The 25,904-nt window shown below is 41.1% G+C and overlaps 2 protein-coding genes across 8 annotated transcripts; both read right to left on the bottom strand.

The window, feature by feature from the left end:
- Positions 1–2,760: 2,760 nt before the first annotated feature.
- LOC1274104 (cryptochrome-1) lies at positions 2,761–13,827 on the bottom strand. Of its 7 annotated transcripts, none has more exons than XM_061650205.1 (6): positions 12,337–13,827; positions 11,541–11,801; positions 10,994–11,469; positions 5,611–5,862; positions 4,629–5,526; positions 2,761–4,544 (listed from the first exon to the last, which is right to left on the bottom strand). In XM_061650205.1, exons 3-6 carry the CDS (start codon positions 11,425–11,427, stop codon positions 2,970–2,972), a joined length of 3,159 nt encoding a protein of 1,052 aa, XP_061506189.1. In that variant the 5' UTR covers positions 11,428–11,469; positions 11,541–11,801; positions 12,337–13,827; the 3' UTR covers positions 2,761–2,969. The 7 variants fall into 7 exon arrangements, with proteins under 7 accessions (XP_061506189.1, XP_061506190.1, XP_061506185.1 ...); XM_061650206.1 differs by having other exon boundaries at positions 13,569–13,827; XM_061650201.1 differs by having other exon boundaries at positions 10,994–11,436; positions 12,083–13,824.
- A 1,783-nt stretch (positions 13,828–15,610) lies between these two features.
- On the bottom strand, positions 15,611–17,042 carry LOC11175594 (zinc finger protein 624). Its single transcript, XM_061650210.1, has 2 exons — positions 16,772–17,042; positions 15,611–16,709 (listed from the first exon to the last, which is right to left on the bottom strand). The coding sequence occupies exons 1-2, from the start codon at positions 16,922–16,924 to the stop codon at positions 15,636–15,638; spliced, it is 1,227 nt and encodes a 408-aa protein (XP_061506194.1). The 5' UTR covers positions 16,925–17,042; the 3' UTR covers positions 15,611–15,635.
- Between the last annotated feature and the right edge of the window lie 8,862 nt (positions 17,043–25,904).

Here is a 25,904-nt window from a genome sequence, read left to right as displayed (position 1 = left end):
CTTGTGAAATCAATTTATTCGCTGACGATACAGTTTTATTCTTTGCTATGCGTGAGGTACTACCTGCTTCACCCTTATAAACATCGACTTAAATGCCTTAGATGGCTGGTTAAAGCATACAAAATTGGCTTTAAACGTAAAGAAGACAAAATAAATACCGCTCTCAATTTGTATTTTTTTTTATTCAGTAGGGACGGCTTTGCCGTATTGCTTAAACTCAATTTGTATTAATCAAGAAACAAATAGAACAAGTCTCTGAAAATGAATATCTGAAATTATTTAGGGTCAACAAAATAAGACATATATGAAAGCTATTTAGCAATACCCAAAAATAGTCGTTGATCACAAAAAAACTGTTTTAACATTTCCACTTCATAAGCTCTACCTAGGGTAGTCCAGTGGTCTATTTGCTCCTACAACGCTGGACTGAATAGATTACCAACCGGACGTCCCTAGGTAGCAAAGGTTGGCTATCTATCGATTGTGTGATACTAATAAATCTCGGAAATCTTGTATAGGCAGGGATGACCGTCAACCACGTCGACACCTGTATAGGTAGCGTGGTGGTCGTTGTCCTCAAAAGAATAAAAAGTCACAAGATTTGCATTTGTTTAGCTATCGTATTGATTATCCTGCTATGGGTTATAGATGGTATAATCCATTTACGGTATAATTTTTGTTCTTATAATCCTGAACTTTCTGAAGGAAACTAATGATGATGTGCAAGAATGAACATATTGATATATGTATTTTAAATTACTCTTCAACCTCTGTTTACATTGTGAAGCTACCAGTATGTGCTTAGTATGTAATAAGTTTTTCTATGTTATTAGTTAAGAATATAGATCAATCATATAAATACTCTAAATTTGATAGAATCGTTTAAAAACTGTTTGAGAGACAAAAGCTCAATGGACAGCTTGGATCTTAGCCCGCTGCATGGTTCATCCGCTGCTTGGATACTGCTTATATGGATGGTAAAGCTGAATTTATGCCATCACATTTGAACAAGAAGAACATAATGTTGACGATGTACACTATTTTATAGATCTATATTCTTCTTCTTCTTCTTCTTCTTCTTCTTCTTCTTCTTCTTCTTCTTCTTCTTCTTCTTCTTCTTCTTCTTCTTCTTCTTCTTCTTCTTCTTCTTCTTCTTCTTCTTCTTCTTCTTCTTCTTCTTCTTCTTCTTCTTCTTCTTCTTCTTCTTCTTCTTCTTCTTCTTCTTCTTCTTCTTCTTCTTCTTCTTCTTCTTCTTCTTCTTCTTCTTCTTCTTCTTCTTCTTCTTCTTCTTCTTCTTAATTTTTGGTGGACAACAACCGTTGACGGTCAAGGCCTGTCTGTGCCATTAGTGGGCTTGCTTTTCAGTGGCTTACTGATTACACATAGGAGGATAGTCAGACTTACGTACGGAGGCACGGTCTTTTCGGGGCTTAACAAGTTGATTTAAATTTTTGATTCAATTTTTTATTTTTTCCAGGTTATTTCCTTGTTTTGATATTTAAAGATCGTGTCCACCAATTTGGTTGCACAACGTATTCAACACTTAGTGTGGATGAAGCAATTACATTCAGTAGGAAACGAAACCCTTTAAATTTTGATTTGTTTGTCATCAGTCAGGGATCTTGGTGTGGTCCTTGATTCATCACTGTCCTTTTGCGAGCACTATCACTCTATAATTACCAAAGTCAATAGGATGTTACGATTTGTAATCAGACAAACTTTTGAGATAAAAGATCAAATATGTCTGAAAGTATTATACTCCGCATTTGAACGATCCATCCTAGAGTCTAACGCTGTTGTTTTATCCCCATACTGTGGTGTGTTGACGGTTAGGAAAGAAAGCATACAAAAAAGATTCTCCAGAATAGTAATATGCCGATTACAATGGCTGTCATCACAACAATTAGATTATTTTTACGGTAACAGCATCTTGGTCTGCAAACATTAGAGCATGGACGGCAGGCATTACAGGTTAGTTTTGCCGCGAAGTTAATCAACAAACCTGTGCAAGACACTAAATGACAAATAAACAACATAAATTGAATCATAGTGAACGATTTTAACAAGTTTGTCTTATTTTTGAATTTTATAAAATTTGTTGATACTCTTATGTATTTGATGTATTAAAAATCATACAATGTATTAGCGCGTGGCCACGGAGCTGAAAAAATGTTGAAAATTTTTTCAACTTTGTCAAAATTGCTTGTCAACTGCAAAAAAGAGCTTTTCTCGTGGCCGCATCAAAAACATACACAAGAGCGACAAAAAGCTCCAACATCTGAATATCAACGATATTTTGTTTAAGAAGTACTAAATAGGTACATAAATCAATTAGAATCATGCATTTTAGCATTATTATCATAACAATGGGTCACAACTGCGCCAAATAGCTGTTTGTTTACGCTTTTTCATGAACGTCAAATTTGGTCAAATTTTGTCAACTTTTTTTCCTGGCTGCTCCAGGTTACAAAATTTTGACAAAAGCTCAAAAAAGTAACAAAAGCTCACATTTTGACAAATTTGTCAGCATTTTGTCACTCCCATGGCCTTTCGCTTTATCGAGTAAAAATGGTTGAAAGATTGAAGGAAAACTCAACCGACATAGCTGTTTTCTCAGTTTTGTCTTCAAAATTTCTTCTGTATAATGCAAAGGAGTTTGTCAATGTGACTTACTCTATCTGGGGAGCTATACATAAGTACACCTGCAATGTTTGTTATGGTTCACTCAAACACAACACCAAACGGTAAAGAGTCTATATGTTCTATTGTATACTATTACATTTTATTCAAGTGTGTTCTCAAAAGCAGAATAGCTTTGTTTTGTAAGAAAATATTTGCGAAATTCATTCGTAATACATGGAATTGATGTTAGATAGGCTGCGAGGCAGGGTCGTCAATGAACGACGAAACCTAAAACGCCATATCATAAACGTGTGATTTGCACCAAACGTGACCGATTCTAATGCAAACTAATCCCCCGCACCAATCTTTTCTTCGTTGCAAGGTGACTCCTGCATTGGTTGATCAGTTCCTTGATCCATCTGTGACGCTTCCAGCCTTTGTTGGGTTGCTAACATTGAATTCTGCTGCTGTTGTTGTTCGTGTTCGTGTTGCTGCTGCTGTTGCTGTTGTTGTTGCTGCTGCTGCTGATGCTGCTGACGATAGTTTTCGGCCAACAGCTTATGACTTTCTGGTTCATAATCACAATCGGTGTGCATGGAGTGTGGTGGCAGCGCTTGCGAGGTGATCTGCTGTTCCTTTTTAACCTGCGAATCTGCGAGGTGCGAGCGTGCTTCTGTCGCCTCGCACCGGGAGCGATGTGGTTTGGCTCCCCGGCTGGCGTGGTGCTTCGGTGGTTCGAGAAACATACGCGAGGACTGCTGCACCAGTGATTCCTGTTTGATTTTGGATTTGTTGGCCGCAAAGAGCAGTGCATGTGGCGCCGAATGTGCATCCGTGGCCTGGAGTGTGGTCATGGTGGATTCATCATCGTCGTCCGCGTCATTGGGCACTGCCCGCTCGTCGGCACTGTTGTCGCCCGTGAGCTGATCGCTGTGGTTGTTGTTCATGTTGTCCGCTTTGGTGTCTTCGTTCTCGTCCTCCCGCTTGCCACCGTAGAACACGGCATTGCGCAAACCGTAGCCCGAGTTGAAGTTGTCACTGTACTCCACCTTGAACTGGCTGTTATAAATATTCTGGTTCCGCTCGTACTCGTAGTTGTTGGGCTTGAGCTTGGTCGCCAGCGCATCACACTCCAGCGACATCAGACTGTTGCTGAGCTGATCCTGCAGATTGGAGAAGCGCGTCCCAGCGGATGTCAGATTGCCGGCCCGTATCAGCGTACTGAGACTGTCCGGTTTGATTGCCGCGTACTCGGCGACGGGCAGTGTCCCGTACCGTTGCTCACTGTTTGCCACGCTGTTGCTGTTTTCCTGCGACTGCTGATCCAGGCTCTGTGCTTGGTGCGAATGCTGCAGCTGTGATTGCTGGTGCTGAGAGATCGACTCTTTCCCGGCCATGAGATGATTGCTACCATCGGTACCATCGCCGTGTTTGGTGTCGTCAGGCACACCAGCATTGCCTCGATCCCCACCACTGCCATTGCCACCGAGCGCTGATCTTGGGTCCGGGCCGCTAAGCAGCTGATGGTACGTGATTATCTTCCCGTTGTGGTCGCTTTGTGCGGGCGGATTACTGCGGCACATGTAGTTTCCCGAGCTGTTTACACTCGTCAGGATTGTAGTGGGGCTGGGGCTGTCGTTCATGCTGCTCGTGTTCATGTGCTGCACCTTGGCCGCCGTCATGACCCCCGCGATCGCGGAGCCGCCCTTTTCGGTACAGTCGCCCTCGTAGCACCCGCCGCTCGGTGTGCGGTATTTGGCAAGATGTTGGTACACCTGCTTGATGCGTTCCATGTTGGCGCGGGAAGCAATCGCATGGTTAACCATCGGCAGCGGATAGTCCTTGCCAATGAGACACTTGGCCGCCCGCTGCACACTCTCGGAAGCATTCCAGGGCTCGTGGATGAAGCGGGTAGGGAAGTTCTGCAAAAATAAAGCACGACGTTATGAGTAATGTAATCTTTATTTTTTGCGTTAGTTTTGTTGTTCGTGCACTAAATGCGTTACCTTTAATACCGGCAAATATCGCCGGATGTAATCACCGTTCGGGTCCGCCTTGCGACCAAACTTGACCGGGCAGTAGCAATGGAAGAACTGCTGGAAAAACGATGAACACGACAACCACATCCACATGCCCGCATTGACCGACCAGTCCGCATCGAGCAGTAGCTCCTCGAACACTTTCATGCCCTCCTCCCACGATATCCAGAGGTCGCCACGGGTCAGGAAGCAGGCCACGGCATGCCGCGCCAGATGGTGGATCCAACCCTCCTCCCGCAGCTGCGTCATGATCGCATCGATCCACGGGAAGCCGGTCTGCCCGCTCGCCCACTTGGCCAGCGCTTCCGCGTTACGGTCCCACGGAATCTGCACGCAGATCGGATTGCCGGCCATCTTGTCGAAGGTGGGATTTTTCGTTGCGGCACAGTAGAAAAACTCCCGCCACAGCAGCTGCCCGTGCAGCGACAGTGGGGGGCACGCTTTCTTGATCTTTTTGTACAGATCGGTTAGCTGATAGTAGAACAGGCGCGTACTGAGACACCCGAAGCGCAGGTAGGGCGACAGACCCGTTTGACTAGCGAGCAGCGACTGCGGCGTCATCTTGGGCCGGCCGAACGAGGCGACCCACGCTTTCCGTTCGAGGTGCCGTTCGAGACGGGCGAGCGCTTCCGTTTCGCCGCCAATCCAAACCGGTGGCCTAAGGGCTTCCGTCTCGAAACCGAGCTCCTCCAGCGTCGGCACACCGTACTTGTCGTCGTGATCGTCGTACTGGGGCGTGTTGGCGTTCCCGATCACGTCCAGCGTGATGGCTGCTTCCGGCTGCGGTGGCGCATCCATTGAGGCGATAATGGCTTGAAACTGGTGGTACGTTAGCGGTGCGCGGCCTCCGTTTTTTTCGATGATTCTAAAAACAGTCCGCCAGAAAGTGCGCATCGTTAGCATTGTGGGCCGTGGTTAAAAGTGTGCAAAAGCCATTGCCATGCCAAACCTTTCCAAATTGTAGAGTGTGTGAGATGCAGCGGAAATGACCTCGATTCCAAGCTCTTTGCACATTTCCGAGATGTTGTGGTCCCGCACGCGGCCGAATGGTTCGGGGTCTTCCTCGAACGTCAAGCAGGTTGTGCCCCATTCTTTGAACAGCTTTGGCAACGCGTCCGCCGGTTGACCTCGTATCACAAACAGCCGCGAATTAAGCTTTCTTAGGTTTCGATCCAAATCGTCCAAGCATTGAAGAAGGAATCTATATAAAGAATAAAGAAAAGAGAAAAGGAGGGAGAGAGAGAGAGAGAGAGAGAGCGAGAGAGAGAGAGCAAGAGAGAGGAAAAATAATTGAGATAGTTGATATAATTGAGTATTTCTTTCCTAGTATTTCTTTTCTATTTGTTGATCGTCTATCGCTGCAAAAAGTTGGTAAATAATATATCGTTTTATTTGGTATTCAACGCTCTATATTTCGCTGAGTATGTGCTCTTTGGAGGGCATCCACGACTTCCGATCCCGCTATTTTTAGGCCGACCCCTACTCCGGTAAAATCTGAACCAATAGTTCCGCCCGGAGTCGGAGTCATCCAGAGTCGGCCAAAGTCGTCTGGAGTCATCCGGAGTCGACCGGAGTTGTCCGAAGTCGTCTGGCGTCGTTCGGAGTTGGAGTCGTCCGGAGTCGTTTGGAGTTATTTGGAGTTGGTCGGATTCGGAGTCGGCCTGGAGTCGAAGTCATTCGGAGTCGTTTAGAGTCGATTGGAGTCGGCCGGAATCGGAATCGGTCGGAGTCTACAGGAGCCGTCCGGTGCAATGTGGTTGTGACTAGGAATTTCACTTTTTTTGTCTTTTACTTTGTGTGTGAACTTTTTACTTTTTGCCAACTTTACCCATCACTACTGTGGACCTTTAGAACAGTGATGTCAAATTCATTTCTCATACGGGTAACTCAGTAGCTCATTCGGGCCGGTTTACAGTTACACACACATATTCCTGTGGGTCTTAGTTAAACGGGTGGGTTTGCTTCGGATGAGTATTCCAGTTTAAACAATATTTAAAAAAAAATACTCAACAATCAGGAAGGATGTGGTGGTTGTGGAGATTATTAATTAAAGTAATTAATGATTAAAAGGGTATGTGCATGTTTCATCCATCATTTTGTTATCAACAAAATTTAATAATTTTTAGTTTTTGGTCAATTCTTGGTTCCTCCTTTACCCACTACACTGCATGGTGCCTTTGATCGTGAAAATCAATAAAAGACTTATTATTGAACCTAGAATCAAATCTTGAATTTTTCGTAGCCTTTAACAAATCCATGCATGTCAAATTGGTCACCATACATCTCTCATTGTATAGGATGAGAGAATATGGAAAAAAATCATGTTTGCAAAGCTTCTTCTTCTTCTTCTATGGCTCAACAACCGTTGTCGGTCAAGGCCTGCCTGTACCCACTTGTGGGCTTGGCTTTCAGTGACTAATTGGTTCCCCCCCATAGCAGGATAGTCAGTCCTACGTATGGCGGCACGGTCTATTTGGGGATTGAACCCATGACGGGCATGTTGTTAAGTCGTACGAGTTGACGACTGTACTATATAGACCGGCTGTTTGCAAAGCAGTTTATGATATTTACTGTGGCCGTCGCCCTAGCTCGGGAGAGTTTAATAATTCTAATTTATTGATCATTTTGAAGCTTCCTGAGCAGTTCTTCAAATCCTCGTTCGGAAATGAGAGTGCGAAAAATTCGACCTGCATCTAAAAAAACTCATGGAAAACCAAGCATAGCAATAGCAATAGCTCATAACTATAGCACTAAATTGGCTAATATTGATAAGCTGTTTGGCCATTTTGTTTGAGAGACTATCCGACCTTCAGACGACCTCGTAAAATTCACATTTTTTAAAATGTTTGTATTTTTTTTGAAAATTTTAAATATATCGGTCTGATTGTTGTAGAAGCAAAGTTAAAGAATACCCTAATGAATGAAGCGGTGAAAGTGGTCCAGAAAGCCTTAAAGGCAGGAAATGGGTGAAAATATGAGGCCGTCTTTAGGGTGCTGCCTCTAAACAACTGTATAAACTCATGCTATATGCCTCATGCCGAACACCAATCAAACTTACTCCACTCTTCGTTAATCGAACCACCAAGACTGAAGGTTGAAACCTTCTTCCTAAGCGAATAAAAATTAGCACTCCCGTTTTTCTTGTCTTATAATCTACAATCTAATTCTGCTTCATTCAAATAACTGTTTAAGTTCATCGTGGGACGAATGTTTGACATGTCTGCTTTAGAAGGAGATAATTAATAAAAACTAATCAACTGTGCATGAAACTTTAATTTTCTATTTTATCCCCTATTTCTCCTGTCACGGGACCCGTAGATCTCTGGAAAATCATGCAGATGTATTGTGATGGAACTGACCCAAAACATCTCGTAAGTAACACATTATGACTTAATCCCAAACAATGCAACTTTAAGGTTAATAATAGTGTTTAAAATGCAGTTTTACGTTCTACGTACTGTAGCAAGGTGCTTTTTCATCATTATTATCAGAATATGGACCACATTCCTTCACGTTTGTTTCTTAGCTCTACTTTTTTTTGTTTGGTTTTCAAAAGATTTCAAACAGCGGTACGTGTTTATTGCCAATGTCTTAGCTTACGTGGTGGAAGCTCGATTTACCTAGCAGTACCACGTTGGATAGGTGCTAGCTGCTGAATCAAAAGATGTTTAGGCCTTTTTTCTCACATAAAAAAACACAAATTTTGTCCCAGCTGTTACTTAAGTCGATTCATATTGCAATAGGTAAATAATGTCTGCGAAACAACCATAAGCTAAAAGACGTTGCGTGCGGAGCAGGGCTGCATTTAGTTTCATAGTATAAAATACAAAGTTTTCAAAAGTTTATGTAAGATTTGAGGTTTGAGTTTCAAAAGGTGTGTTGTTTAAACATACAATACGATACGGAAGTGGATGATGATATGTATCGCAATGCCGACGTAAAAGTCACAGCACTATTGTGCACTTTAGACAAACTTCCCAGCAAGGGGTAGAATGTCGTTTGCCTGAAAGAAGTGTTGTCAGTATCACATTTGGTCATGTTTTTTTGTTGTTTTTGCTTCCTTTCCCCGACTTATGTTCTTGCGGGGCAGAAATGCTGAGTGTGAGGGGAGGGGAGAGGGGGGGGGGGGGGGGAAAGAGAGCTACACAACAAGTACAGGTGACACACAAATCCAGCCACATCAACGCACTTTCAACATCTCACCCCTCCGTGCTCCGTGCGGTGGGCGATGGAGCGGAGGGATGTGGCGGAGGTTGTGTACGGATCGAGGGCCGGCAGGGCAGGTTTGCGTGGAAGTAAATGCTACGTAACGTTTAGGTACGAGCGTAGTTGCGCTTCACATTGTCTGCCACGTGATTGTTTGTCAAAGGGGGGTCTCCACGCTGGTGTACGGTGACGAAGAGAGGAAGAGAGAGTGTACTCTACTCTGCCTCTAAGTAAGGATGGTTGGTTGCAGAATCGTCAAGAAGATATACGTGATGAAAACGCTGGGCCCGGAGCCGTTGGGTGAGATGGATGGCGAATTTTCGCGATACATGACCAAGTTCGCAGTTGGCATCCGTTTCGACAGGGAGGCGCAGCTAGACACGGGAAGGGGGCTGATTTTGTGTAATCGAAGGAAACCGCTGCTGCCGCCGCCAGCCTGTCCTGTTGTCACCTGATTATTGTCAACGCCATATCTGCGTCTCCTATCGTCGGTTTTTGTCAGGATTGGCGTAACCGATCGGGATCGGGTGATTATTGAATTGCTTTTCCGGTCGTGAAATTATAACGACATGTTATGCAACAGATTGCCGAAAAATCATTGATTCCAGGAAGGTGGTTCATGATACTAAGGGAAAGCGCAATGTTATGGTGATTTATGTAACTGTAACGAAATTCTATAGTTTTGTGTTGTAAATGGGGTTTTATTTGTTTTATTTATTTATTTTATCAAGTGATGCTTTATATATTTGTCCATATTTACATACAGGGTTTCCCACGATTTATTGGTCCGCATAATTTTGTGGTTGCTTTCCATATTTCTTGGTGTGTTCTCACGATTTTTTTAGCGTTTCTCAGAACTTTTTGGTTCAATTGTATTGATATCCAATCGGGCGATACCAATAAGTTATGGGAGCGAACCAAACATCTATGGGATACGATGAATAAATCGTGAGACGCGCCAAACAAAAAAATAGGGGATAAATAAATCGTGGAAAACACTGTAAACCTCAAAGGCTTCCGAGTCACTCCCAAATAACTCGATACGTTAAATTCATCCTCAAACAACTGCTATTTTAAATTACTAATTCATCTCATTTTATTACCCTTGACTCTTGTGCAATAGTATAATAATCAAGCCTCAATATGTATTTGAATATGGGACGCAAAAGATATTCAAAACATGAATTTAAGCGTTTTTTCGTTCTTGATTTTTTGTTGTTGAACACTTAGTTGCATTTTGCAACACAGCTCTGGGCAAGTGAGTTAATAAATAGAGCTCAAAGTGCAATACTAGAGATACAGGAACGGTTTTGAATGGAGAGTAAATAGTGCATCTAACAGCAACACAATTACATTCGCTGTTACACTGGCAAATGCTTTATGTGTGTGTGTGTGTTGAAAATGCAGTTGAAGGCGATAGTATCATTAAACACTCGAGGCCATCGCCGCAAATGGCGAGGTGTGTATGTTTATCAGAGCGAACGTATTCGTTCAACAACAAGTCGGCAGAGTAAAGCCGAGCAGCTGATAAGCTACCGATGCACAAGCGTATGCATTTGTCGAGCTGCAACACCCGGGGTGCATGTTGCACTCTTGGCGATACTTTGCGGTGTGTGCAATTCTCGGTCAAACAAATCTACTAACACACATCATTCGCTTCTCTATGTGTTTGTGTGTACACAGAGCGTTTGATTTGGTGCATTCACACAAAGTGCATTTTCAGGGTTAATTCTACCCCGCAGCTCCCCCGGTCTCTGGTTGCTGGTTACTTTCCAAGTGGTTGTGTGTGTGCAGTCGGTTGCATGTGTGCTTAGTTCGTACGCGTATGCATCAAACTGTTGTCGTCGTGCTGCCCTGCTCTCGCTCTACACGCTCAATGACGAATGGCGTTGACGATGATAATGACGGCGATGAGGATCATCATTTGCTAACGTACGTAAAACCGAACCATTGCATAATGGTTGTCGATGACACGGGAAGTGACAATGCACGTTTGCACATGGCCATCGTTTGCTTGTTTGCTGCCAATGTTCTGATACCGGTTCGCTCACATTTTGCAACAGGCGTGTATCGTTTTATAGTAATAAAAAAACACAACTAGCGAAACAGTACGATGGGTAGCTTACCTCCACTTATTAATGCCCACGTTGGAGCTGCCCGCGAACCAGGGATCGATAATGAAAACACACCGAAACGTTCGCGCCCCACGGAGCCCTTCGCGCAGGGCCGGATTATCGTGCAGCCGCAATCCTTTGCGAAACCAGTGCACGGTGTGTTTGTCCCGCATTTTTCCTACCGATTGCTGCACATGGTGCGAATGGTGGTGATGATGCTGGGACTGATGCTGGTGCGGGCGCTGCTGCTCGGAGCTTTTACCGCCGATACCGGACGGATGCTCGTGATGCTGGTGAGCCTGCAGCCCGGACGACGATAGGGCCTGCTTGTCGGTGCTCTCCATTCCACTGGTTCCCGTGCCAAAGCTGCTCATTCCACCCGTCTGTCCGACCGTGCCGGAAGTGCTGGCCGAAAAATGGCCAATGGTTGACGTTTTTTTCGTCATTTTGTAGATCTACCAACAGATATTAGACAATAAGTTTGAAAGCTTTAGATTTGAATTTGAATTTTCTCTCTTTTAGTTGGAGATTTTTGAGAGTATTAGCCATCATTCCTTACCTAACAGTAAATACACTTTGTTTATTAATGAAACAGTTTACACAGATGAATGTGCAATCACACAAAATTCGAAGATAAACGTTTAAGTAGGGTATCGTTTTGTAACCATGTTGTACAGGAACATTCACTATTGCACAAATCTATGCTATGAGTTTTAATATTTCCACATTGAAATCACTTCACTCCTATTGTAATGAGTGTTTTAATCACCTTTCACCTTTATTTCCCTTTCGTAGAATCCTTTATGGGCTGTTTTAATCACTATATCGGAATAATAATGCAAAAATAAAACAACTGTTAAATGCGTTAATGAACTAGAACGTGTTTAGCAGGAAACCGTGCTAATCGTTTGTTACACTAGGTTAGATTTCACAGATTCACAGATTTCACGATGCACAGTTGTATGAAACGCAGCATTTTTTAAACACCTTGCTGATGGTGAATCTATTTTGCATTACTTGCAAAAGCTTTTAATGAAAAGTTGTGTATTACTGTTCGAACAATGTTTGAAATAAATGCTACGATTACACTGATTTCATAACCTGCATTTTAGCTGACATTGCACTACAAGTTGAATTCCTCATCGCTGTATTGTGTTGTTTGTGTTTGTGTTTTGCTCGTGCACGCATTTAAAGCACAACCATTTCCACCATCATCATCATCATATTCGCCTTGATCATATGGCAGTACGCGATCGACACACTGAAGCACTCGCCAATGAGAACTTTAGTAACGGGTTACCGTTTCAATGCACACACACATACAGTATCACACACTTTATACATAAGGTACGAACTTTCAACACACTCAAAAGCTTAATCCGGCTAGTAAGCAACACACCATCGCCATCATCATCGATCACACTGCTGCACACAAACATCGACAAACGACTAAACCGTTCAAAGGGATGTTTTTTGCTACGCTGCCACACCGTTCCGGAACCGTTTGCCTACCTACTCACGTCGGCGGGACACGATAGTAGTAACAGTAAGGCGTCACACTGAGCGCGCTGGTGAGCTGCTGGAGAGCGTTAAGCACCAAACACGGAGCGGAAACCGTGTACAAGAGAACATGGAACTGATATGGCTTCGGAGGGTGAAAAACGTTCCGGCGCACACTTTCAATGGCCGACGATGGCTTTCACGGGGTTGTTCTCGGATTACGCAACCGTTACAAGGGGAATTCACTGTGTGTGTGTGTTCCTCTCAGTTCCGCCAACCTTACATAGTGGTTGTTCCCAATCAGCGTTTAAAACATTTCAAGGAACAATTTCTAGAGTGATTCACGGTACACCGAAAGAGATTTTTTGTATTGATTTTTGGTACCAACTGAATTTTTGATATGTTAATGTGCTGAAATGAGGTACACGTTTCCCAACAACTGATACAACTGATACATAGTTTGTCACTCTTGCTGCGCATACAAACGATCACTTTGTAAAGCTACATTTTCAACCTAACTGTTTCAGTGGTAAAAGAAGATCGTAAACACGAAACACACCATGTTCATTAAAACTTTGTTCTATTTTTCACAATATGTAACAATCAAGTTAGACGTAGGTTCTTTATTTTTTTGAAAATTTAACACACCACTAATTGACGAGCGTATGCACGCTGAACACGTTTGACACATTCACATCGTACCGTGGACTGTTTTGAGCTGCCCGGTCATGTTTGAAAATTCACCCACAGTCCGTAACGCACCAAGGATAATTAGATTGAAATCTATGCACTCGACACACGAGACACGGTCGACTTCCGTCGCCAATTCTATTGGGCGGCTGGACTGCGACTGGAATCTCCTTCATATGAATGTAAGAAAGGATTCGAGAAAGATCGATGCGATCGAGGCGATCGTCACGGGAAGGAAGTGGGATCCTCTTTACCAGGCTTCACAAACATTTCACAGCGTAGTAATGCGTTTGCTTTAGTTTATTACTTTTATTTTAGATTCTTTTTAGTAACGCTTTACAAGTAACTGTTTATGTACTTTTTCACTAAATGAAACTTTAGTACATGGGTTGCCTACCACAGAGTAACTTTCATCCGCACTGTTGAACGGCCCGTACTGGACTGCACTGGGAGAGCATCCGGCAGAGTGTCGCAACTGTGTCCGAGAAATGTGTCTCTCTCGCTAAAGGTACCGGAGCCTGGACCGGGCGGCCGGCAGGAGAAGGTGTGAAGCAGGATCCGGCATGCACACCGAGGGAATGTGACCCATGCAAGCCGATGCGAGGGTGGAGATAGAAGCATGAGTAAGCATGGTGGTTAGAGGGAGCATGATGGGAAGCGTTGTTTGTGGCTCAGACACGACGCATTCAACGTGACTTGGTACAGTGGCTGATCGTTATGTATTTATATAAACGGACGCGAGGGGAGAAGCGTTCTCGCTTCAAGCTACCGCTACACGTCGACCACTCCGGGCTGCCCGTTGCCACAATTCCTCATTTATCACCGCCCCTTGGGTACCATAGCGGTGCCATAGCACATCGTGGTCTAGAGTGATGAGCCACCAACGCAAACGCAGGCATAACTAGAACAACAGCGACCAGGAGCGCCGCGGTCAATGCAAAGATGCATTACAAATCGTTACAGCAACGTAACGCGAAGTGTTGTCGCGCCTATGTTTTTGACCTGTTGCGATTGATGCGGACAATGTAAAACCCCCCGTGCACATAAGTAACATCATTGAATGGCGTCTTGCGAATGATAATGGTCGCCCCGCTTTGAAAAGATGTCGTAACGCAAGCTCGAAATTTGCATGCTGGGAATAACAGGATGAGCCGTGCTACGTGTAGGAGTCGTGAGCAGAGCCAAAAAGTAATCCTTTAGAAACCATCCAATGGTTTGTCGTGTTTGAATGGGTCTTGTTTGCTGCCTGGTGCTTCAATCGGTAGATGAAAATGCCGATACATTTAAAAAATGAATTAAAATTAATACTTTTGCTGTTTTTTTTTATTGGTGGGGTGATTTTAATTGATCTAGAACGAATTCGGCGATGAATGCTAATTGACGCGTGTTTTTTTTTTGCCTATTTTACGTAACTTAAACCGTGATATGGTAATAGCATGGATAGAGTTTTTATTGTTTTTTGTTGTAATTTATTTATTTGTTCGTGTATGTTTGTTAGAAATTTGATTAAATGCAATCAGGAGTCATACATATATACTTGGCATGTTTGTAAAAAACCATTAAAAAAACAGTAACTTTGTTTTACCATTATCTTCAAGCCAAAGACTAGCTTTAGAAAATTCAGGCAAATATTTCGACTCGTAACTTAGAGTTAATTCTGTTTCATGTTTATCCATATATTGTAATGTTGTTAAACGCGTTTAAAAACTTTGAAGGATTTATCGGAGGTCAATAGAAGATGATGGTTCAAAAAGCAATTTTATTGGCAAAAAAGGTGCAAGACTTCATCAATCTTTTTTTTTTTAATTTTAACGTGCACGGTTTGGTTAATAACTCCAAACATTACATGCACTAAATAGTTTAAATTATTATGATTTTTATTGTATAAATATTAATAAATATAAATATAAATCCGAAGGATTTATCGGAGGTCAATAGAAGATGATGGTTCAAAAAGCAATTTTATTGGCAAAAAAGGTGCAAGACTTCATCAATCTTTTTTTAAATTTTAACGTGCACGGTTTGGTTAATAACTCCAAACATTACATGCACTAAATAGTTTAAATTATTATGATTTTTGTTGTATAAATATATCACTTTTTTATCCATGGCACTTAAAAAACTATTTGCCACTTGGCTATGTATAGTACAACTGTTTGATTAATTAATATCAGCACCAGCAGTTCGCCATCTAGCATCAATTCATATGACTTTTGGAGAACATTTTAACAAAACGAAACTTAAAACTACTAGGGACCCTGAAAACCCTACTAGGAAAGGAATCATATGTAGTTAAAATTGCTATAAAAATATTTCCCCGCTGTACATTAAAAAGAAAATAAACTTATTACCTCATCAGCTAATGAAATGTAGCCATATGATTGTACTAAATCTTCTCAATATCAAGCTCCACAAAACATGTATATATTAACTTAGAAATATCTCTCCAAAAATGAATGATTTATTAGCCCACTTCTCCATGCACTTTCTTCATGTGCTGCGTAAGTCGTAACCTGCGCCCATAGCTCACACCGCACTGGTCGCATCGGAACGGATCAAGCCCTTCGTGTACAGTAAGTCGATGAAATTTGCGAGCCGTTGGATTACCGAACCATTCATCGCATGATCCACATTTGAATGGACGCGGATTCCGATGGCGATTTTGGTGATTTTTCAGTGCTTGTTTCCGCTTGAACCTAGCCGGACACTGATCACAAGGATAAGGCTGTTCCCCGGTGTGTGTTACCATGTGGATGGTGATTTCAAACTTTTGCTTAAACGTTTTGCCACACACGGGACATGCGAATGCTTTCTCCGCTTGATGCAGTTTGCGGTGGTTTTTCAGCGTAATGATTTGGCGAAACCGTTTACCGCACTGTTCGCAGGTATAGTTCTTATCAACTACAGTGCACACCTTTTCGTGCCGGTTCAAGGCAGAGTTCGTGAAATAAGCCGACCCACAGGACCTGCAAATGTGTGACCGTTTCCGGTAGGGACGTGTTTGATGGTGTTTCAGCAACGATGGTGTTAAAAACCGTTCAAAACAAATGTTGCATTCGAAGGGTCGAATTGAACCATCGGAGACACGGTACTTTTTGTGATGCTTATCACCATGGGCTGTTAGTTCTGCTGTGGTGCTGAACTCTGGCGAAGGATTACAACCACAGCATACCAGTTTTGGTACATCATCCTCTCGATTGTCTTTGGGTCCAAGGTCTACTTGATTGTATGAATCCGTGCTAAGCATTTCATCTGTTTCGGGAACGATCGCTTCGATGTACGTTGATTGAACGTTAATATTAGAATTTGTTTCTGTTGGGGTGAATATTTCTTGCTGTTCGCGCTCGCCATAGTTTTCCTTTGCTAAGGACGGTATGCTAGATAACAACCTGGGTGTTAGTCTATTTCTTTTCCTATATAGATCGAGCAGAATTTTATTCGATGCCAAACACCTTTCTCGCAGTTGGTTAAATTTGACTACATCATTCCGGCAATCGTTGCATATTTTGTTTGCGACGTTGTTTGTCTTTCCTCGAACCTGCAATGAAATTGCGATTATTATTTTTAAGTGAATGGTTGTTTTTTAAATACTAAATCTACCTTTATTCCGGTACATTTGTTGATAATTGCCACGAGCGAGTCAGATTCATGTGCATCAAGGGAAACGTATTCAGAAGCGTCGTAACTGAGGCATAGCCTACACACCGATGCAGATGCACTGTTTATGATCGTTTCTAACATGGAAATGTTCATTTTCAGATAACTTTCGAAACTTGAATTGGTAACATTGTTAGTGTACGTTTATTAACAAAAATTAATTGCACTGGTTCGGTTATTTGCGTTGGGTTTTTACGAAGCGATTTGTTCGTCTTCTTCTTCTTCTTCTTCTCTTTTTGAGGTTATACCCCGGTTCGGTATACGGAGTCCAGCTTCCTGGGCCCTCCGCTACTAGTCCGTGGTTGCGTTTTACTGCGAACCTCTTTAGTTTAGGACCAGCTACTGAGGCTATATGTCCTTCTTTTCTTTTATTCCTTTCTGTCGTTTGATTTGTTCTATCGATTCGTTATTTTTGTCTCTGTGTTCCTTTTTGTGAACCTTGTGTTGTTTTTTCTGACTGTTGTTCTGTTTATGAGTTGTTGCGTTTATGAGTTCGGGTAGGATTCTAAGGTAGTTCATATTTGATAATTTGAAAAAAAAAAACGTTATTTTAGAACGTTATCTTATTGTCTTTGATGAATTCTGTGACTATTTTCAAAATTTTTATGTTTTTGGTTTTCCATGCCTTTATGAAGTTTTCTTCATTGAGTTTTTCTTGTCTGTTTCTCTCTATCTCATATTTCTGGCAGTCAAACACTCTATGTGATCCTGTATCATCTTTGTTGCAAATCGAACATGTTCCATGGTCGACTAATTTCATCTTATGAAGCCAGTAATTTCCATAATCATGACCAGCGATTAGCCTATTGATTATTTTGATTTCTTTTGGGGGGAGTTTCAGGTTATGGTGCCACATTTTTTTGGGAATCGATTCCTGATATTTTGCGAATTTCTTTCCTTTAGTAAGGCATGTTTGGGAATACCAAGTGTTGGCTTCCGTCCTAGCTCTGTTAGTGAAGAGGGTTATGGCATCTGATAATCTTAGTTTGTTTTGTATTGTTTGAATTGTGGTACCCATTCTTGCTAGCCTATCTGCAATTTCATTCCCCGGGATACCCACATGGCTGGGGATCCATTGAATATGGCATTGTGTTCTTTCACAATTGTGCAAGATTTTGCTGATTAGTTCGTCAATATGCATTTCTTGCTGCGCTGCCAGCAGTATGTAGCATGCTGCTAGACTGTCTGTATATAAGGTACAATTTTTTATGTTTTCTTTGCTGGCGGTTTCTAAAGCAAGGTCTATGGAATATAGTTCAGTTGTGCAAATGGAAGTCGGATGGTAGAGTCCCTCTGATAATTTGATTTCTTTGTTGGTCATCTTTATGTAAACTCCGATGCCACATTTATCATCTATTATGCTTCCATCAGTGTATATTTTTACTCCTGGTTGACTGTTTATGATTTCTAAGCTTTTTTGTCTTAGAACAGTTATGTTGTAGTTGTTTTTGCTTTTGTCTATATCAGGGATGGAGGTGTTGATATTGGTGAGGAAGTGACTATTTTTGGAGTGATTGAACTCATGTCGGGCTATGTTATCGTATATACTTTTGTTGGCTATATATGTTTGTTCTTGAGCTGATAATTTACGAGGGGGTGTGTTTCTATGGATGTTGAGGTATTGGGGATTAAAAAGTGAATGGGCTATTGCTTTTGCGAGTTGTTTTTCTACTAGTAATGAACTTCTTATATTGAACGGTATTTCTGCTGAAATTGCGAGGAGTGTGTTGATGGGAGTGGTTTTACAGCAGCCTGTTACTTTACGTAAGGTTTGGTTTAGTATGGGATTAAGGGAATTTAACACGTTCTTGTTGGCATTTTTGCTGAGAGATATCCCGTACTCTAAAGTGCCTCTCACTAGAGATTGGTGAAGTTGTATGGTTTTACCAGGGTTTATATTGTTTTTATTGTTGCAGACTATTTGAATGAAATTTATTTTCTTCTTCGCTTTCGTTATTTGATTTTTTATGTGGGAGTGGAATTTCAATTTGTCATCTATTTCTATTCCCAGAAAGCGGTGTGATTTGACCCTCTCGATCGGGACTCCGTTCATTTTCATTTTAATGTAATTATTCTCTTTCGTGAACGTCATTACTTTGGTTTTTTCTATGTTGATATTTAGTTTTAGTGTTGCAAGCATGTTAGCTAGTTGGTTCAGGGACCGTTGTAGTTTGGTTTTTAGTTGTTGTAGGGAAATTCCGTTTTCTATCAATGCAAAATCGTCTGCATACTGTATTAGCTTGATTTTATTTGCATTTAAAGCATGGCAGTCGCTGGTGTATAGGTTGAATAATAACGGAGATAACACATCACCTTGTGGGAGACCGTTGGATATCCTTCTTCTAATTGTTTGGCCATCTGAATCTATTTCAACCCATCGGTTGGTCAAGAAGTTTTTTACCCATCTGATATCTTCGGGAGATATCATATTTCTTGTCATAGTTTCAGCTAAAATATTTACATCTACACTGTTATACGCATTTTGTACATCAATAAAAATGACGGCAGTGTGTTTGTTATTCCGGTTATTTTTTTTTAAATTATTAGTCAGAAAATCGACTGCTGATGTTGTTGCTCGATTTTTCCGGAAGCCAAATGATGTTGAAGGTAGAAGTTGGTATTTTTCCGTTATGAGCTGAATATTTTCTAGTATAGCTGTATTTGTGACCTTTGTTATGGTTGGCAACAAGGCAATTGGTCTATAATTTGCCACATTGTTAGCATCTTTTCCTGGCTTATTGATAGCAACAATTTTGATTCTTCTTAGCTTTTTATCTATTTTTCCCGTTTTGTACATAGTGTTAATGTCTTTTATAATTGCATGTGTGTTATCTCTGTTCAGTAGCTTTAGTATGTTGTAACTTATTTTGTCTACACCAGGGGAAGAGTTTCGTTTAGATCTTATGATTCTATCCCATTTCTGCTCGTCTAAGATATTTACATCACTTATGAATCTTGGAGAAGGGGATCTTATTTTATTATCGTTGCTATTGAAGTTTATTTTTAAAAATTCTTTGGCTTTTTCGGTGTCTTTGGCAATTATGTTTGATTTTGGTGGCTTTCCCTGAATGGTCCCCATTAGCCTCCAGAGTTTTTCAGATGATGTTTGAGAGTCCACCTCTTTTATTTTTTTTTCGATGCTGCTTGCTTTACCTCTTTTCATTAGGAATCGAAATTTTGCCAGCTTTCTCTTATATTCTATGTGATTATCTATAGTTTGATTGTTATTGTAAAGTTTCCTAGCTTCATTTTTATTGGTCCATGCCTCCCGAACCTCGTCTGTCCACCATGATTTGGGGATGAACGTGGATTTGGACATGTTGTTCTTGATAATTTTGTTGATGTCAGTAGTTATAGTGTCGATGCTGGTGTTTTGTTTAAATGGTAAAACTCTTACTAGACTATCTATTTTTTTGTTATTATAAATTACTCTTTGGTTTGGGGGAGATGGAGTCTCATCTAGCGAGGATATTATTACCCGATGACCACTGTTACCTACATGCATGTCGGTAACCTTTCTCTGTGTAACCGTTGAAAGCTGTCTCGATGTTATTGTGAGATCAATGGCCGAATTTCGTTTATTGGGGTCCGGGTTAATGAAGGTGTATTCCTTATTATGTATAATTTTCATGTTAGATTTTATGATTGTGTCTAGAAGTGACTTTCCTTTGCCATTTGAGTAATGATTTCCCCATTCTGTGCTGTGTGCATTAAAGTCGCCTACTATAATTGTTCGGTTGCTTTTTTTTAGTCTAGAAAAAATTCTATTACATAGCGAATTGAACTGCTGAGCAGGTGTATTCGGTTTCACGTATATCGAAGCGATGACTAAACCCGAACGTTTGATTTTTATTGCCGCAACTTGTATGTATGGGTTAGGAGCGATGATGTCAATTTGTTCGTAGTTGAGTGTGTTGCGAATAAGCACTAGGCTTCCACCATATCCGTCCTCTCTGTTTTGAGCAATGGCGTGAAATTGAGGTATCTTTATTGAGTTGTATGTGTTGGTGTTCAACCACGTTTCTTGTAGGCATGCTACATCTATTTTTTCTTTGAGGAGTAATTCTCTTATCTCGTCTTTATTATTCTTCCATCCTTGTATATTGGCTTGTAATATATTGAAAGCCTTTCATTATATTGGTAGATGTAGAGGATTTGAATTTTTTATTTTTATTTGGTACATGAATCTTTTCTAGTTGAAAATTTCGAATTTTTCGTTGTCTGAATTTGGTTCGTGCATGTATGTGTCTGTTATTTTGGAGTCAGTTGTTTTTGTGCATTTGTTGGTTGTAGGAGTATTGTTAATCTCTTGAACGTAAATGGAGTCCTTTGACCCGATAGAGGTATCGGATAGGGCATCCAGATCGTAAATGATTTCTGTATCTTTCGTGATATTTGTATTTATATTGTTCTGTGGAGTGGTGAGGGTGTTATTGATGTGTACTTTTTCTGTTGGTAGGTTATTTATTTCTGTGTTTGTGTTTTGGTTGTTTTCTGTAGTATTGGTATCGCTGTTTCTGCTAGTGGATGGTTTTGGTGATGGAGCATTTGTCTTTGCTTTGGTCTTCTGAGCGTATGAGTGTTCGGTTGTGTAATTTTTTGGGATGGTAGGGCATTGACGTCTCCGTATGCGTTTGGCTTCTCCATACGTAATTCTGTTCTCTGTCTTTATTTTATTTATTTCTACTTCGTCCAAGAAAACAGGACAGTTTTTGTCCAGCGTGTTGTGGGCCTCCCCGCATGACACGCATTTTGTTTCTTTGCAAGAGGTTTCGTGTACCGGTAAACTGCAGTTAGCACATGTTTTCTCATTCTTGCACCATTTTTTTGTGTGTCCTAATTTCATGCAAGTAATGCACCTCATTGGCCGAGGGATGTACAGTTCAACCTTGACTGGGTACAGTCCAAAGTCGACCATGCGAGGTATTTTGCCTGAGTTGAATGTGATGATTGCCGTACGTGTGTTTTTCAATTCGTTATCAACTTTCCTTTTGAGGATATTGACCTCTACGACACGTTGTTCGCTCAGTCCCTCCATGATTTCAGCCTCCGTCATGAATTCTATGTCAGGGCATCGGATTACTCCTTTGCTTGTATTGAGGGTTGGATGTTCTTTTGTTAGCACATTTACCTCGCCTCGACCGTCCGTTAGTTTTTTTAGATCTTTTAGTTTGTTTGCCTGTTTCTTGTTGGCTACTTTAATTAGTAACTTTCCCTCTCTCAGCCGAGATACTTTAAGGGCTTTAGTGCCAATTGCATTTTCTATTTTCTTTGATACCAAAAATGGGTTCACTTTGTTCAAATCTCTGTTTGAATTAATTGCTTCCATTACTAAAAAGACCTCTTCTTCCGAAGACTCGTTCCCAATAGCTAGTCTTTTAATATTTTTTCCCATTTTTCTTTTGGGCTCAATTTGCCCCTCCAAAAGCTCGTAATAATTCCCGAGGGGAATGCCCCCTCCCGGGTCCTGGACCCCCATGTCTCCTACCTTGTGACCACCTCTTGTGGTTTTTGTCGCTTTTCCCTTATGTGATTTTTTTTTTTTTTTTTATAACAGCTCCAAACCTGAGGTGAACAACACTTTTTTTTTTTTGCTTGCGCACACTTGTTTTAACCGTCACTTTAATTTGAACCCGTCTATACTCTTCAGCTGCCAACTGTCGAATGGATTTGTTCGTCTGCAAAATGTAAACAAACAAACTTGACGTTTCTGCGAGCAGAGTGACCAGAAATACCGATTTATCTGTTTTCCTACCGATTTTTGATATGCCTACCGATTCACAGATGACCGCCCTAAAACTACCGATTTTCCATTTATCCTACCGAAAATCACAGATATTTGATTTTTCAGTCGTTTAAGCTTAATTTGTGGCGCTTGCGATGCTGTTTCAAGGATTGCTAACCTCATTTGTTACTAATCGCGCTGATGCACGTTTGTTTGCCTGGCACTTTTTATTTTTATCCGTTAAAATTTAATGTTCATAATAAGAAGAAAATGTCAGTTGCGTGGATTCCAAGAATTGCTCATCAAAGAAAATCATTTAAATTTGAATTTGAATCTCGCTGTATCGCGCTGACGTGTGTTTTCGAAGACGACAATTGTGAAATTGAAATGGACAGTGTACCAAAAACGGCTTGACTTGTTTGTAAGTGGTAGACAATCGTGTTTTTCAAATCGAGGATTGCTAGTTGACTGTGGACAGTTGTTAATTGGAATGGAAAACCCTGTCACTTCAAATTTTCAAGGAAGCTTGAAGTCAGGTGTACAGGCGGTCCCCGAGATACACGGTTAATGGGGACCGAAAACGGCCGCAAAATACCGCGTATCTCGAATTTCCGCGTAAGTCGAATCTCGTGATTTCCAGCTAAAATATCACTAATTTTCGTATAGTTTTGCAAGTAGGGGGCGATTTTAGTCACTTTATGAATTATTTGATATGATTCTGACTGAATATAACAGTTCAAAACCTTTTGAAATAGTTTTTAACATTCCATCGAAACGGAAATTATTTGGTAATTTACAATTGATGTGTCAAATCAGTACAATTTGCTCAAAGAACTGTCAAATTTAGAAAACCGCGTATCTCCGAATCCGCGTATAAGAGGTACCGTCCCAAGTGCCACAAATCCACTAAACGACCACTAAACGGCTTCTAAACGACTCAAGTTCTCTACCTAAACGGAATATAGAAAGACTTCGTTTAGCAGACGGCAAACGACTCATGCATTCTAAAAATAGCGAAAAAGCTGGTGGCGCTCTCTGTTGGTGGGATACCCCAACCAGTTGAGCTTCATCGCTTGGAGGAGAGCTTTCTCATTTCCTCTGTACTGTTGTATGGTTTCGCATTGAAGTTATGCATCGCTAGAACTAGAACGGCGATACGATTGTTTAAATACTAAACTCCAAAGGAAACCACCAGCATTGAAGCAAGTGAGATTTGAGTAATGGTCGTGGGTGTTGATACCCACGTATCTGACTACACGACCATTCATATAGATTTTTGCTCAGAAAGTTAGAAGGCTATATAGGTCATGATAAGATGAAACTTGTCGAAACACATTGTAAGAAAAGGATGGCAATATAATGATGAGTACGCCATCTATTGATCAAACCAATGAAGATGTGGAGCTTTCATTTTTTTCTATGGATATTCAATTTTCCAGTCGTTTAAGCTTAATCTGTGGCGCTTGGGGTGTATCTCGGGGACCGCCTGTATCTTGGGGACCGCCTGTATCTTGGGGACCGCCTGTATATGAAAAATAATTTGGAAAATTCCTATTTTTTATACTGGAAAGAACAAAGTTTTATGCAGCTTTCCTGAAAATTTGAAGTTATTTCAATAATTAAAACAGAAGACATGATCAATTTACCATCCAGAAATGCAAACTCCCATACAAAATGTATGACCTACCCGGGTAGGTGATCATAGAATTGAGGGTGTATTTTTGGTCTTAGAAACGAAGGTTAAATGGTTGCGTTCTCAACAGTGCTCCTGCCGAAATCTGCCAATATAATCTGGCTACACTGGCTCGCAGGGCAAAAGCTCGCTCGAAAGGTCAACAACCGTCGCCAAACGGTGGCCGCCAAAAAGCTCGCCTTGCCCTGTGGGCGATGTATATATATATATATATATATATATATATATATATATATATATATATATATATATATATATATATATATATATATATATATATATCTAGGTATCTATATATATCTAGGGTTTGAAGGAAAAAATCTCAATTTTATAATCATTGAACTATAAAACTCAGCCAAACAATCAAATTAGTCTAAATAATCCAGCAAAAATCAAATGACAGCACGTACGATTAAATCGTATCCAACGGAGCACTGCTGCGGCCCTATGCGGTCATAGAAAAAGAACATGTCACCACTGAGAAAGAATGTGCATCTTAGAATTGGCTTAGAATTCCAATTTTCAGATGGACACTTCAGAAAAATCTTCATTTGTGTAACCGCTGAACCAAATCTAATCCATATCCCAGATCAAATTAAAGGATGCATATTCTCGTGAGATGGAACTTTCATTTTACGCATTAGCTCCCTCCTCCCCTTCCCCATCAAGCTAAACACTTCTTTCGCTTTTACTTCTTTTAAGTTTCGAGTTTTAACCTACCGAAAACTACCGATAAAATTTTGATGCGCCTACCGAAAACCGCCAAAATAATCTGGCCACACTGTCTGCGAGTTGCAAATCAGCTGTCAAACGCGATCGAAAAACTGTGTGTTTGTAAACATGGATCTCTCGTCCATCTATTTAGTGGAAAACTTGAGTAATTACAATTTCGAAGATGTAGTATTTCTAGCAGCGGATATAAACTCTATAGTGGAAGCTCTTATGCAGCCGTTGGTGATGAAAGAAACAGAGAAAACGATGTTTTTAGCACAAGTGTTGAAAACTGCGCTACACATCTGCCGTACAGTCACCTGTAACTACACCACGCTGGAGGAGCTGCTGAAGATGAACTGGAGCTCGGCAGAAAATTCCACGCAAAAGTGGACATTTTTCGAGCAACTTACGCTGGAAGATCCTGTGCAAGTGACCGCAAGAAGAATACTGCTATCGAACCAAGGTGTGCTGTGTTTGGGCATCATACAGGAGTTTTACAGAATGTATTACTCGAAGGAAACATTTAAGGAAATGTTGAATGGCGTTTGTAAACTGGTCCCTGCCAGTACCGCAAATCATGCATTCCAGTCTTTAAAGAAGACAATGTCCGCCACAGGAGAAATCAACGCACCAAGCCATCAATCCAATGAAATGAACATTGTTACGCTGGCAAATCACCACAACGCGAAAGATTTTAAGAATTGCGTAGACAAATTGCAGGAGAAATTGAATGAACCTGACAAAGAAGAGCTGCTCAAAGCACAACTGCACGCCTTGAAAATGTTGTTTAGCAGCGCAACATTAATGGGGCGGTATGAAGAAGCATTAAAAAGCGATGTGTATTATCAATTAAATTTGACTCTCCTAAAGCTGTATCATGACAATTTATTGACAAACAATATTCTGTACGATACAAATGTTATAATGTTGCTGTACCTGCTACG

This window comes from Anopheles gambiae, chromosome 2 (assembly GCF_943734735.2).
Source record: "Anopheles gambiae chromosome 2, idAnoGambNW_F1_1, whole genome shotgun sequence".
NCBI classification, from domain to species: Eukaryota; Metazoa; Arthropoda; class Insecta; order Diptera; family Culicidae; genus Anopheles; species Anopheles gambiae.
This window is presented reverse-complemented; position numbering and strand designations above follow the sequence as displayed.